Source organism: Nicotiana tabacum, chromosome 6 (genome assembly GCF_000715075.1).
Source record: "Nicotiana tabacum cultivar K326 chromosome 6, ASM71507v2, whole genome shotgun sequence".
In the NCBI taxonomy this organism is placed as follows: Eukaryota; Viridiplantae; Streptophyta; class Magnoliopsida; order Solanales; family Solanaceae; genus Nicotiana; species Nicotiana tabacum.
Genome location: NC_134085.1, coordinates 64,404,589 through 64,420,232, shown reverse-complemented (window position 1 = coordinate 64,420,232; position 15,644 = coordinate 64,404,589). Strand labels below are relative to the sequence as shown.

At 38.2% G+C, this 15,644-nt stretch overlaps 2 protein-coding genes across 2 annotated transcripts; both read right to left on the bottom strand.

Moving 5' to 3' along the window:
- Positions 1-1,345: 1,345 nt before the first annotated feature.
- Positions 1,346-3,250, bottom strand: LOC107802051 (toll/interleukin-1 receptor-like protein). Its single transcript, XM_016625490.2, has 2 exons — positions 2,412-3,250; positions 1,346-1,960 (listed from the first exon to the last, which is right to left on the bottom strand). The coding sequence occupies exons 1-2, from the start codon at positions 2,900-2,902 to the stop codon at positions 1,759-1,761; spliced, it is 693 nt and encodes a 230-aa protein (XP_016480976.1). The 5' UTR covers positions 2,903-3,250; the 3' UTR covers positions 1,346-1,758.
- A 556-nt stretch (positions 3,251-3,806) lies between these two features.
- On the bottom strand, positions 3,807-4,331 carry LOC142181861 (secreted RxLR effector protein 161-like). Its single transcript, XM_075255483.1, has one exon. It carries the CDS (start codon positions 4,329-4,331, stop codon positions 3,807-3,809), a length of 525 nt encoding a protein of 174 aa, XP_075111584.1.
- Positions 4,332-15,644: the final 11,313 nt, after the last annotated feature.

The following is a 15,644-nucleotide window of genomic DNA, read 5'->3' as shown; positions in this document are numbered from 1 at the left end:
CCAGAGGAAGTATGCCTTAGAACTAATTGGTGATCTAGGATTAAATGCTGCAAAGACTGCTTGGACTCCACTTGAATACAACCAGAAGTTTACTAGCAAAAAACTAGATGACATTACAGGGGTGCAAGATGATGATGCATTGGAAGATAAAGGGAAATATCAGAGACGCATTGGGAAACTATTGTACATGACATTAAACAGACTAGATATAGCTTTTGCAGTTCAAACCCTTAGCCAATTCATGCAGCAACCTAAGAGAAGACATTGGGAAGCAGCCTTAAGAGTTGTAAGGTACATCAAGAGAGAGCCTGGAGTTGGCATACTGATGAGTAGCAGAAAGGCAAATGTTTCGAGTGCCTATTGTGATGTTGATTGGGCATCATGTCCTAATACAAGGAAATCAGTTACTAGTTTTCTAGTAAAGTATGGAGACTCTCCTGTAAATCAAAGAAGTAAAACACAGTATCAAGAAGTTCAGCAGAAGCTGAATACAGAAGCATGGTAGGGATTGTAGCAGAACTAATATAGGTGCCTGGATTGTTCAAGGAGCTATGAGCAGATGTGAAGAAACCGATTGAATTGTTCTGTGATAATAAGGCAGCGCAACAAATTGCAGCAAATCCAGTGTACCATGAGAGGACAAAGCATATAGAGATTGATTGCCACTTTATGAGATAGAAGATTCAACAAGAATTAATCAAAACACATCATGTTAGTTCTAAAGAGCAACAAGCAGACATATTGACCAAGGCACTTCTGATATCACAACATGAGTATCTAGTATCCAAATTGAGGGTGCTTAATGTTTTTGCACCTACCAGCTTGAGGGGGAGTGATAAAATAGGAGTAACTTGAGTTAACTAACTATGGTTGCAGTTGTTAGTTACACTGCTGCTAGGTAGTTAGCAAGATGGTTAATTATTGTTAAGAAGTTAGTAGGTTAAAGAATGACAGCTGTTACTTAGTTGTATTATTAGACTGTAATTGTATATTAACACGTATAGTGTGAAATGAAAAAGCAACGTTCATTTTTTATCTTCACCTCTAATTCTTCTTCTCTCATTTCTGCTCCTCTATACCTAAACCTCCGTTGATGAATAATCGAGTTAAATTTGTCAACAACGTACAAATACGATCCACTGATTTTGACATTCTACTCCTTAAGGTGGAGAAACTTTTTTAGCAAGGTTGAAACTTTACAGTTTACAGTGCTACAGATGCGGGGTGGGGGTGGTGGGGGTGGGTGGTGGGGGGTTTGAAGTAAAAAGAGAGAATGCCAAGGAATGTAGGGACTTGGCTAGTCAATTTATCACTGCATTGTTCCAGTTCCTACTCAAATATATAATAGTTAAACCATCAAACATACAGTAGAAATTTGGAGTACATTACTAATACAATAGTTAAACCATCCTAATCCTAACATACAATAGAAATTAGGAGTACATTACTATATTAGGTAGCTATCTACTCAAGAGCCTTATATACGATTTTGGAGATATTTCTAATCTAATACTATATACTAAACTACAGTACTAAATAAGAGTAATAATATTTGCAGTCAACAAAGCATAAAGAGTAGTGAAGTGGTCTATCGTGCCCACTAACAATAGTCAGAAAGCACATTAGAGTGCTCAAGTGGTTCACCGTCCCCACCCCACAAATAAAGAAAAAGTCGCACCAAGTACTCCAACCATTGGTCGATCGTCGACTTTTATATCTTTATATTTGGACTAGAAAGTTTGATCACTTTTTTAAATACTATAAATGGTCACAAAAAAAAAATACGGGCACACACAATGGGAAAGGAGATGCTGCTGAACGAGTGAAGCCAATGACTCTCTCCGACAGGAATTTACTTCCGAATTCCACATCCTTTTGACGTACTTCTCCGGCCACTTCTTCCGATCTTAGCTTGCTAACGATCTCCTTCACTATCTGCTCTATACATTCCGCTTCGTTCCTAAAAATATTAATGAATTAATTCCAATTCAACTCATCCATCAGTTGATAAATTGCCTAAATTAATGAATTAAATTTGATTTGCTAGTATGATTAAAAGAAAACAAACTTTTCCCATAAAAACAAAAGGTTAAACAGTATATGCATGCATGACCCCTGCAAGATTAATTTTATGCACAGGCACAAATTATAAGATAGAGTAAACTTGTTTCTTTCATTAATTCAGTTATAATTTAAGTGAGCTCTTCACCTTCTTTTAGCGACTCATTAGTTTGGTTTAGTGTAACGTTAAAAGCCATTAATGGAATGAAATTCCTATATATACATTCAACACTATCTCCCTCTTCCCTCATCCCCGCTAAATTTCTTTTACTTACCACTTCTACTTAGTGTATATACAACTGAGTGACAAAGAAATTACTACAATTAAACTTGAGAGAGTTGAAACTCACCGATAGTACTGTTCCACACACTTGTTGACATCCCAGCCTGAATCTATTGCTTCAGTTAGAGCTTTCCTCCAACTTTTCAGTCTCTCTTCATCAAAGTAACCATCCGTAGAATATGCTTCACGTTTGGCAAAAGCTTCAGCAAAACCATCAACTACGCTGCACTTTTCTGATTCGTTAATACCATAGCAGATGGGTATAACAGTTTGCTTTTTCTGGATCTTGCATTCGATGATCTTAACGAGTTCCTCCAAACACCATCTGGACGACGCATAATTCGCCGAGAACACGATAACGGCCAGTCGTGACTCTTCAATAGCACCGATTAGTTCATCTTTGATTGTTTTTCCCTTCTCTACGCTCCGATCATCTCTGAAAGTGTGAACTCCTTTCTTTGTTAAAGCACGGTATAGATGACTAACAAAGTTTTTGCGGGTGTCTTCTCCTCTAAAACTTAAAAACACGTCGTATTTAGGCTTTGCTCCAGCTACCATGTTGATGTATGTAATTGCCGGAAAAACTTAGATCCAAGGGTGTTCAATTCAATCTGTTGGAAAAGAAACTACTTTACTGACCCAATAATTCGAATTGACTCGAAGGGGAAAGTTATTTTCAGGAACTATTGCAAGTCAACAGAGTCAAAAAGCTAGCATAATTAACGATATTGAACGGCAATGTAAAATGTTCTTTATTCTAGGGATAAGACATAAAATTGGGCTTCGGAAGCTAACGAATATATAGAAAATTGTTATAAAATAAAAGCAATTTAGTAAAACATGAACAAGAAATAAAATCAATTTAGTAAAACATGAACAAAAATAAAGACAGAGAAAAGGAAGAGATTTTCTTCTTCAATTGTTTGTATTTTCCTATCTATTACAAGGCCTTTATATAGGCATAAAAAGTAAAGAAAATATGTCATGAAATATGTCATTGAACATACAAAATATGTCATTGAATATGTCATTAAGCATTTGAGATGAAAATCATGGAAGAAGAGTAGACATCCACCATAATGTGATATTTATCATAACACTCCCCCTTTGATGTTCATAGACAATGTGCCTCGTTAAAACCTTACTAAGGAAAAACCCTGTAGGAAAAAAATCTTAGTGAAGGAAAAAGAGTACACATATCTGTAATACGCTTTATTTGCTACCTCGTTAAAAACCTTACCAGTAAAACCAAGTGGGACAAAACCTAGGCTAAGGGAAAAAGAATACATCGTGTATCTTACTCCCCCTCATGAAAACATCAATTTATTTCCTGAAGACGGCGTATTCCAATCTTCTGTCTCAACTTCTCAAATGTTGAGGTTGGTAATGCCTTAGTGAACAGATCAACCAAATTTTCATATGAACGAATTTGTTGAACATTAATTTCACCATTTGTTGAAGATCATGCGTAAAAAAACTTTGGTAAAATGTGCTTTGTTTTGTCTCCTTTGATGTATCCTCCTTTCAGTTGAGCAATGCATGCAGCATTGTCTTCATATAGTGTAGTTGGATTATCTGTTTTCATAAGAAAACCACACATTTCCTGAATATGCTGAGTCATTGATCTTAACCAAACACATTCCTGACTAGCCTCATGAATGGCTATTATCTCAGCATGATTTGAAGATGTGGAAACTATTGTTTGTTTCATTGAACGCCATGATATAGCAGTACCTCCATATGTAAACAAATAGTCTGTTTGAGATCGGGCTTTATGTGGATCAGACAAATAACCTGCATCGGCATAGCCAATCATTTCTGACTTGAATTCATTAGAATAAAACAATCCCATATCTATGGTTCCCCGAAGATATCTAAATATATGCTTAACACCATTCCAATGTCTTCTTGTTGGAGAGGAGCTGAATCTTGCTAATAAGCTCACTGCAAAAGCAATATCTGGTCGAGTATTGTTGGCAAGATACATCAGTGCCCCAATTGCACTAAGATATGGAGTTTCATCACCAACGAGCTCTTCATCATTTTCTTGAGGCCGAAATGGATCTTTATTTATGTCAAGCGATCTCACAACCATTGCGGTACTCAATGGATGTGCATTATCCATGTAAAATCGCTTTAAAACCTTTTCAGTGTATGTTGATTGATGGACAAAAATTCCATTTGGTACATGCTCAATTTGGAGGCCAAGACAAAATTTTGTCTTACCAAAATATTTCATTTCAAATTCTTTCTTCAAACACTCTACAACCTTTTTCGAAGTGCCAATGATATTCAAGTCACCAACATACACAACTATGATGACAAATTCAGCGTAAAGACATAGTGAAGACTATCAAAGAAGATAAATAATTAGAAATTATTAGGATAATAGCGTAAAGAAATGATTACACTAAACTCTTCTGATTCTGTATGATATTTAGGTGATAAATACCAATCCAAATGAATGATAATGTTATATTCGTCTATACGTCTATTGTTCCCAATGTACTGGATAATGAAATTTTATTAGCTCCTCTTAGCTATGAGATTATTACTAGGAATATTTACTATAACGTCATGAGATTCATGATTATTTCCGTTTTCCATTGTGTTAGAAGGATTATTTCTATTTTCCAAAAGATTTACACTTTTGTTCATCGATCTTTGTCAGTACTATATTCATGAATAAAAAAAATGATGTTCAAGTTTATATTATGATGAAACATCACAAGAAAGAAAATAAATAAAGGAACTAGTATTCATTTGGCGGAATATACTCATATGTATATCTGGAAAAAAAACTAAAGAATTATTAGGCTTGATAATTTTGACAGTAAATCATAGAGATATACCTCGTAAGAAGTGGAGTTCAACCTTGAGGTTAGAGACTTCGTGCTGATAACGTGTTATAAAATAAAAATAATTTAGTAAAACATGAACAAGAAATAAAAGCAATTTAGTAAAACATGAACAAAAATAAAGATAGAGAAAAGGAAGAGATTTTCTTCTTCAATTGTTTGTATTTTCCTATCTATTACAAGGCCTTTATATATGCATAAAAAGTGAAGAAAATATGTCATGGAATATGTCATTGATATGTCATTGAATAAGTCGTTAAGCATTTGAGATGAAAATCATGGAAGAAGAGTAGACATCCACCATAACAAAAATATTATTTTGTGTAACAATGATCACGACCTTACGAAAATTATCAGAAATGTTAATGTTTTGACTGGGCAAGAAATTTTAAAATAAATGATGACTTTTGGAATTTGTGGTCCTAAACAAGTCAAAAAAGGTCTAGAGTATTTGTGTGGTTATAAAAACTTCTCACTAAGAGCCTCTTTGGACATAAAAAATTTTCCACTTCTTTTTCGAAATTAGTGTTTGGTCATAAAATTTTAAATTTTCACTTGAAGATGCATTTTGGAATTTTTTTAAAATTTGAAAAACTCCAAGAAGTAGTTTTTCAAAATTTTCACTTATATCACTCACAAAACTTCAAAAACTAACCTAAAATTATAGTCATGTCCAAACACAACTCTAATGTTCAAATACTATTATTACTTGAATTTTTTTTTCACTTTATTTGGAATTTTACAGTTCTTATGTCCAAACGCCCATTAAGGAAGAATTGGAACTTTAAGCTAAATTGTTTTCAAATTTAAAAAGTAATCATTCTTTTTGGAACGGACCAAAAAAGAAATAGGTTTACATAAACTGAAACGGAGGGAGTATCTGGCCTAGGATTCTTGTAGCTTCATACATTTGGTACCACATTTAACTTCTTTTTTTAACGATAACGAAACATATATTAATTACTAGTAAACTGGTAACGTTTTACATACATCTACGTAGTCCCTAAGGACATTTCTATTGTTTATAGCTATTAGGTTGTTAAAAACCGAGGAACTTAAGAGTTTTGTTCCAAAACATACGCCATTCATGTCCTTTTCCAAAAAAACTTCAACTAAATAAGGTGGACGTGCATGGTAGATACTCGTTTTTGCCTTGAAGTGGTTGATTCCTTCCTGAGCTAGATGCTGAGCTACTGCATTACCCTCTCTGAAGTTATGGTTGATTGTTGATATCTTCAATTGACGCATTAACAACCTGCATTTGAGTAACATATTGTCACACCTCCTTTTTCCGCGCCCGAGGGGCGCAGGTGGGTTTTTTCCAATTAAAGGACAATCGAAACGGGATTTGTTTATTTATTTCAGAGTCGCCACTTGGGAGATTTAGGGTGTCCCAAGTCACCAATTTTAATCCCGAATCGAGGAAAATAATGACTCTATATTACAGTCTCTTTACCAGAAATCCGGATAAGGAATTCTGTTAACCCGGGAGAAGGTGTTAGGCATTCCCGAGTTCCGTGGTTCTAGCACGGTCGCTCAACTGTTATATTCGGCTTGATTATCTGATTTTATACAAGTGTGAACTTATGTGCAAAATTTAACTTTTAACCCCTTTCATCATTTACTATTTTTATCAAGAATTGCAACGTTGTGAAAATGTATCTCGAACCGCGTTACAATCAATGTACCCGTGGTTGTCGACACACTTTGACTCCGTTGAGATTTGGATTTGGGTCACATCAATGTGCACCCGAGTTTAAGGAAATTAAATTATTAAAGGCGTGCCTAACGCAACTAGCGTATTGTCATTTTTGGGGAGGGCCGTAAAATTCGCTAAACGGCCTGTCCCGAATTCTAAGTGTTTTAATATATATACATTCAGAGGGCCCCGCGACTTGTACATTTGTTTGTCGAGGCTCGTCTCATTCTTATTTTTTAAAAGGAATTTGCAACGTCATGGACATGCATCTCGGGCTACGTCACAATCAATGTGCCCGTGACTAGAGACATATTTCGACTCCGTTGAGATTTGGATTTGGGTCACATAAATCTGCACCCGAGTTTAGGGAGATAACATTATTAAAGGCGCGCCAAAAGCGACTAGCGTATTGTTATTTTGGGGAAGGCCGTAAAATTCGCTAAACGGCACGTCCCGAATTCTAATTATTTAATATATACATTTAGAGGGCCCCGCAGCTTGTGCATTTTTCGAGGCTCGTCTCATTTTTATTTATTTATTTATTTTTATATATATTTTTTTCTTTAAAAGAAGAGGTAAACTTAAGGTTACTACATTTCTACTTTATCTATTTAAAGAGTTAAATCAAAGTTATTAAAATATATTGCAAGCCATGATGTACGCAACGCACTAGTGGTTCACGACAAGTTCCATTTAACTATGTTCCGAATTGGAGCCGGGTCACATGAGATGCACCCCCGGTTCCTTTAATCTAATTACATGCAAACCAACAATATTGCCACAAATTACTAATTTGACGCTATTTATAAACTATCATTCTTTTCCCTCTAAATCTAGTTTAATGAAATATAAGCTACTAATCTAACAATAAATGGTAAACGTCTAACAATTAGTGATAAACAAAAATATAAAACTAACAACAGAACATAACATTAACAAACAACGATAAACTAACATGACGAGATAAACTTCACAATACGGCAAATGTACTACTACTAACTCAAATTCATCGAAACAAGACATGGAAGCAAAGAACACACCGAGACAAAAATAACATGAATACTCACGTTAAACAGCAACGTCGAGTTTCAACATCTCCACCTCGCCAAAATGGACAACAACAACCTCGGCGTACCGGACCTCGACGAACCGAAGTCGACCTCGACGGAACTCATCCCGGACAGAACTTCTGGGCTATTTTGTTGAACGTTTTCGTTAGGTTTCAGCTTGTGCGTATGTGTGTTTTCTTGGTCAGTCATGGCAAGGAGGAAAGGTTGTTCATGGCTGGACGTTTGCAGGCAACCGTTTGAACGTGGGGGTGCGACTGGATGGTCGCCTTGGCGTGGTATTACAGGTTGGTCGCCGGGGCTGCTAGGGGTCGTCTGGGCAGTGGCGTTTGGTGGTGGTGCTGAGCTGGGTTATTTGGCGATGGGAAGGTGGCGGACTGGAGCTGGAGCTCCGACGATGGGGCAGTGGTGGTTGACGACGAGGGGTCAGCTGGGGGAAGGTGATGGACTGGTGGTTTTCGTGGTGGTTTTGGGTTAGGTTTGAGGGTGGTTTTCGGATATGGTGTTTGGACAGTGACGACGTTGTTGCTGCTCGTCGGGCTGGGTTATGGATGGAGGTTTGACGGGGGCAAGGTAGTTGTTTGGACAGGAGGAGGAGGAGGTTGCCGGTGGGCTTCCGACGCTGGGGGGCAGTAGGGTTTTCTTACTTTCTTCTTTGAAGAAGAAAGAGGAACAGTAGTCGTTCCCTTCAAATTTTTCAAGTCCGTTCGTTCCCTTCAAAATTTCCCCCTGTCCTTTTATGCTTTTGTCCGTGTTTTTGTAATACAATGCCCATGAAAATGAGCCCCACGCGTGGTGGGGTTCGAGGCATATGTCCCCCACGCGTGGTGGGGTTCCCCACGTGTCCTGGACACGGTTTATTATGGGCTAGGTCCGAAAATTAGGCCTAAAACCGGGTAATTTAAACCCGAATATTATTCTTTTGCCCGGACCCGAGAAATAGGAACACATTGCTTAACTAGTCCTATGTAAGCAAAATAACTACCAAAAATAAGACTAGTATTTAAACAAAACTATATCCTTTTTAAATATTTTTCAAGGTTTAAAATAGCTACAAAATATTAATGAAACTGTTTTTTTGTAATTTTTGTTTTAAATATTAAGATAAAATATGAGGTAATATTTTTTGTATTTTTCAAAGTTAAAATGACTATAAAACCTTAATAGAACTATGTTTTATTTATTTTTTTGTAATTTTCGAAATTATATAAAGTACAAAAATAAAGTGCAATTTTTTGTATTTTTCAAGTTTATGAGAGATACATAAACTAAAATTTATATATATATTTTTTGATTTTTTTTTCTTTTTGCAACGAAATAAAGTAAAAATAGTTAAAATAGCTATACTAGTCCTAAATTAGATATTTAAGCTTAAGGACGTAAAAATTCCCGGGGAGGGTCAAAAATCACGTGCTTACAGTTGCCCCTCTTTGACTGGAAACACGAAGAGTTTTCCGACAAAGAACGACTAGACGTGTTTTTGACCCGACCATTACTTGGACGGACTACACTTAAGGAAAGGGAGGGAATGTGACCGAGCCCTGGTATCTGAGCTGCCTACATATCCTTGGTTATACAGGAATCAGGCCACGTGTAGTTCGGGAATGAGAGAGATAGTGAAGTGTACCGAGGTGGAGAGCCGATCGAGGTGCCGTTCCGTTGAGGTTCCGGTCCGCGGTCCTGTCATTACAACAAAAATGAAAACTGAAAAAGACTAGCTAAGCCTATCAGCTACTAGTTACAAGGATTCCTATCTCTTAAGTCTTCTGAAACTTGGTCTTGAGTCTTGAATGGTGCTTCATACAGACTTTGGATCTGAACCTTGATACTTGCTAGATGTAGGCGCTAGTTCTTGAGCAGACCACATTTGTTCTCCACTTCCGTATTTTGGGCTCTTCTCTTTTTTTTCTTTTTTTTCTCTTTTTCTTCTTGTTTTTTTTTTTGTTTTTTGGTGACCAGCTTCTGTTGATCATCCCAGACTGTGGACTTGCATTCTTGGGGCGAGCTTCTTGTTGCTTCTGTCTTGGATTGAGTGCTGGGGATTTTTGTTGTAACCTTCTGCTTTCCAGTGGGTCACTGCTTGATCTTGAAAAATGTTTCCCCGTTCTACAAGCGGACTCCTGACTTCTTCTATCTTCGACACGCAACAACCTCCGTTCTACAGGCGGGTCCCTGACAATCAAAACAAACAAAACAAACAAAATTTCCTAACCCAGTTTGTACTGGGAAGATTTGTGAGTCGTTAGCAAAATCGTAACTCACTTACACTACTGATGCAATGATGAGAGTAAACTAAAGACTAGGCTAGGATGTGCATCTCCTATGAGTAAAACCAAAACTCTTGCTAGCAAATGTGTCTGCTAAAATAAAAACCTCAATGACTCAAACTAGAAAGTGTGTCTTCTATGGTTGAATCAGAATGAGCTAAACTAGGAAGTGCGTCTCCTAAGGGTGAAAACTTCAGTGACTAGAACTAGGAAGTGTGTCTCCTATGAATAAAATCTCGATTAGGAAGTGCGTCTCCTACGGGTAAACTTCAAAAAAACTGGACTAGGAATTGTGTCTCCTATGGTCGAACTTAAAATGAATCAAACTAGGAAGTGCATCTCCTAGGGGTGAAATATTTTTAGGAAGTGCGTCTCCTATTGGTGAAACTGAACTTAGGAAGTGCGTCTCCTATGGTAAAACTGGACTTAGGAAGTGCGTCTCCTATCGGTGAAATATTTTTAGGAAGTGCGTCTCCTATTGGTGAAACTGAACTTAGGAAGTGCGTCTCCTACTGGTGAAACTTATCTTAGGAAGTGCGTCTCCTATCGGTGAAATATTTTTAGGAAGTGAGTCTCCTATTGGTGAAATATTTTTAGGAAGTGCGTCTCCTATTGGTGAAATCAACTTAGGAAGTGCGTCTCCTACTGGTAAAACTTGTCTTAGGAAGTGCGTCTCCTACTGGTAAAACTTGCCTGGGAAGTGCGTCTCCTATTGGGTGCAATAAACTTAGGAAGTGCGTCTCCTACTGGTGAAACTTTTTAGGAAGTGCGTCTCCTACTGGTACAATGGATTTAGGAAGTGCGTCTCCTACTGGTGAAACTTGCTTAGGAAGTGCGTCTCCTACTGGTGAAACTTGCTTAGGAAGTGCGTCTCCTACTGGTGAAATATTTTTAGGAAGTGCGTCTCCTATTGGTGAAACTGAACTTAGGAAGTGCGTCTCCTATGGTAAAACTGAACTTAGGAAGTGCGTCTCCTATTGGTGAAATATTTTAGGAAGTGCGTCTCCTACTGGTGAAACTTATCTTAGGAAGTGCGTCTCCTACTGATAAAACTTGCTTTAGGAAGTGCGTCTCCTATGGTGAAACTGAACTTTAGGAAGTGCGTCTCCTATGGTGAAACATATCTTAGGAAGTGCGTCTCCTATGGGTGAAATGAACTTAGGAAGTGCGTCTCCTATGGTGAAACTGAACTTTAGGAAGTGCGTCTCCTATGGTGAAACTGACTTAGGAAGTGCGTCTCCTATGGGTGAAATGAACTTAGGAAGTGCGTCTCCTATGGTGAAACTGAACTTTAGGAAGTGCGTCTCCTATGGTGAAACTGACTTAGGAAGTGCGTCTCCTATTGATGAAACTTGCTTAGGAAGTGCGTCTCCTATTGGTGAAACTTGCTTTAGGAAGTGCGTCTCCTATGGTGAAACTTGAACTTTAGGAAGTGCGTCTCCTATGGTGAAACTGACTTAGGAAGTGTGTCTCCTATTGATGAAACTTGCTTAGGAAGTGCGTCTCCTATTGGGTGAAATAAACTTAGGAAGTGCGTCTCCTACTGGTGAAACTGAACTTTTAGGAAGTGCGTCTCCTATGGTGAAACTATTCTTAGGAAGTGCGTCTCCTATTGTGAAACTGACTTAGGAAGTGCGTCTCCTATTGATGAAACTTGCTTAGGAAGTGCGTCTCCTATTGGTGAAACTTGCTTTTAGGAAGTGCGTCTCCTATGGTGAAACTATCTTTAGGAAGTGCGTCTCCTATTGATGAAACTTGCTTAGGAAGTGCGTCTCCTATTGGTGAAACTTGCTTTAGGAAGTGCGTCTCCTATGGTGAAACTGAACTTTAGGAAGTGCGTCTCCTATGGTGAAACATATCTTAGGAAGTGCGTCTCCTATGGGTGAAATGAACTTAGGAAGTGCGTCTCCTATGGTGAAACTGAACTTTAGGAAGTGCGTCTCCTATGGTGAAACTGACTTAGGAAGTGCATCTCCTATTGATGAAACTTATCTTAGGAAGTGCGTCTCCTATTGGTAGAACTGAACTTAGGAAGTGCGTCTCCTATGGTAAAACTAAAACTTAGGAGGAAATGCATCTCCTATGGGTAAAGACGTGGAATGTATGCCTCTGTTATCTGGGCGGGCTTCCAATTTCAACACCTAAAAGTAAAGACTGAATGTATTCCTCTGTTATTATGGGCGGGCTCCCAACTTCAACACTTAAAAGTAAAAAAGACTGAATGTATGCCTCTATTATCTGGGCGGGCTCCCAAATTCAACACTTGAAATAAAAAGACTGAAATGTATTCCTCTCGTTATACATGTGGGCGCCTGGTTGTAAAGATATGAAAAATGATATGCCCGTATTATACTGGTGGGTGACCTAGAACAGAAATGAAAAGACAGAAATGTATTCCCGCATTATACTGGTGGGTGACCCAGAACAAAGAATGAAAAGACAGAAATGTATTCCTCTCGTTATTCAGGTGGGCGCCTGTCTTCAACAATAACTTTGAAAATAAGATCCTATTTGAGGGCGGATGAACCCGACATATCCTATTTGAGGGCGGATGACCCCAACAGATCCTATTCGAGGGCGGATGAACCCGACATATCCTATTTGAGGGCGGATGAACCCGACATATCTTATTTGAGGGCGGATGAACCCAACATATCCTATTTGAGGGCGGATGAACCCAACATATCCTATTTGAGGGCGGATGAACCCGACAGATCCTATTTGAGGGAGGATGAACCCAACATATCCTATTTGAGGGCGGATGAACCCGACAGATCCTATTTGAGGGCGGATGAACCCAACATATCTTATTTGAGGGCGGATGAACCCGAAAGATCCTATTCGAGGGCGGATGAACCCAAAATATCTTTAAGACTTGAAAATGTCTTACCTCGAATACTTGCTGGGGATTGGGATGAATTTTCCTTTTCTACCTTCCCCAATGTTTATTATTATTCTTTTTTTTTATTATTCCTTTTTTTGTTTTGTTTTTGCATAGCTTCATCCTTCAAAGACTACCTCCCTTGATTTACTTACCTGTTGGAGGGGTAAAATGTTATCAGCTGGGGGTACCTGACTTCCAGAAAATTTTTCTAAATGGAAGGAAAATTTTCTGCCCCAGTTTGATAATATCCCTTGTGGCATGCAGTTCTGGCATCAATGCCATTTCCGTTACCTGCTTCAAATCAAACAAAATTTTGTTAGTTTAAAACGCAGTGGTTGGTTGTGGTACTCCTACTGGGATGACTTTCCCTTTCTCTCTTCTTTGCTCTGTGCTCCACAACTTGTTGGGGATGATATTATGTGCTGGGGATAATCCCTTTCTGTTGGGGATATCCCTCTTCTTTCGTGGCATAGCTCGGAAACTAGCATTTCCCCGACCTTTTAGTCTAGCATGAATTTCCCCAAATCATGCACACTGCTTTCCTTGCTTTGTTCATGGGCCTTGGCCTTGAGGTTTATAACTTTTGGTAAAGGCGATGGTATCCCTCTTGACACTTGTCAATCTTTTTGTCAACTCCCTTTTGGGGATATCTTTTTGACACTGGCCTCGCGCTTGTTCCTCGCTGACTATACAATTTGGATATACTAGTCAGATCTCATCTTGGAAAGCTGATGGCATATTTTGAAGTCATTTCATACTTGTTCTGACCGGACAGACTCTATTGGGGAAATTTTTTATGAAAGGAGAAAGATAACAGAAACAAAATAAAAGACAAAGGAAACGAATGACTCCTTTACAAAAGAAACTATAAATAAAAATCTATCAAACGCAGATATTCTTCATCTTATTCGACTTGCAGTGCCCGAAGGGTTTTCACTATCAAGTCTCTCTCATTTTTGGCTTCTTCTCTCAGCTTTCATCGCCTTATGGTGCCTGTGAAGGTTTTCACCGATAAGACTCTCTCATTTGTATCACTTTTCATCTGGAGATTTGGAGTGTCGCCGGTATGACTCTTTCTGCTGGAGATTAGAGTCCTTTCTGCTGTGGAACAGAATGTTATGTTCGCCGGTAAGACTCTTCCTTTGTCTGACTTGGCATCTTTTGAAGGCTGGTCAGAAGGTCTTTCTTTGGACCGTAATGTGGGTTTTGGATAGGGCTAGAAAGAAAGGGTATAAAAGGCTCAAAAATACATTAATTTTTTGGGTTATTAGTTACAACCTTTGGAATTAGATTTATTTACAACGACCGCAACCTCTGCCCCAGTTTCTTGCTTGGGGATATCTTAATTGTGTTTTTTTTTTCATTTTTTTTTCAAAACTATGACCGAGCCGTGAAGCGCCTACGTATCCTCTTTGAGGAATCAGGTCAAACGTAGTTCCCAATTCCTCTTCTCCATCTGACTTTCTTTTTTTTTTCTTTTTATCAATTTTCTTTTCTTTTCTCTTTTCATTTCTCCTTTCTTTTTGTTGTTTTTTTTTTCTCTCTTTTTCTTTTATTCTTCTTTTTCCATTTTGTTGTTTTTCTTTTCTTTCTTTTCTCTTACCTGCCATGCTCGCATATTTTATTCGTTGCTACTAATTCCGAACAAGGGGTATGAAAGAAAATAAATAAGGCTCAAAAAGGGGTAACGAAGGATAAAGTGTTTGGGTAGCAGAACAAAATGCCTTCGTCATTCTAGTCTTCAAAACATGCCAAGTGCAAACAACACAATTTAAATTTGTACTCTCTTTTGAGGGTGCTGGACTTGACAATTATATTCAACATTTGCTTTTTCATTGGTCCTTTCTAAAGCACCGTTGGGCGATACTCTCATTATCATGAACGCCCCTCATGCCAATTTGGCGAATCTTGCTTTTAACGGTTTTTCTTCATATTTTACTTGCCCCAGTTCCATATGACTCGAGCTCTGAATAATCTCAACAGTCCTTATTTCCTTTAAATGGTCTGATCACCTTTTCGGGGTTTTATGATTAACTTTTAAGATTAGGCCCAAACTGGGTGCGCATGTCATGTCCCTAGAATCGGCATCGAACAAGAAATGATAAAAGGACTAAACAAAAGAAAACTGGAAATAAAAAGGACCGGATTTTGCATTAGATTACCGGTGAAATGGTTTGAATGACCAGACAAACAAAACAACCAGAATAAAATTTTAACCCAGCCTCGACAAAACTTAAACAAACTTATATGACAAAATGGAAAGATAGGAAGGTTTGACACAAGACAATACTTGGATTACAACCCTAAGAATAATCCGAACAACAGAACTGACAACAAAATAAGCCCCCAACAGCTTCTCTCTTGCTAACCAGGAACGGAGCAGCCCCCGATTTTATCAAGAACTGGCATCTTAGCCCCTGAGCTTTGCATCAATACTGCCGAGACCATTACCAATTTCCATATCTCCGTCAACAAGTTTCCAACAGGATTCGAATGCTTCTGTCACCAGGCCTGATCCTCGCAGA

Bases quoted from the DNA above. Each gene is read 5' to 3' on its own strand.
- LOC107802051 (XM_016625490.2), bottom strand. From the start codon at position 2,902: ATGGTAGCTGGAGCAAAGCCTAAATACGACGTGTTTTTAAGTTTTAGA. The intron at 1,961-2,411 runs GTGAGTTTCAAC...TAATATTTTTAG, and splicing joins TGTGTGGAACAGTACTATCG to GAACGAAGCGGAATGTATAG.
- LOC142181861 (XM_075255483.1), bottom strand. From the start codon at position 4,331: ATGTATCTTGCCAACAATACTCGACCAGATATTGCTTTTGCAGTGAGC.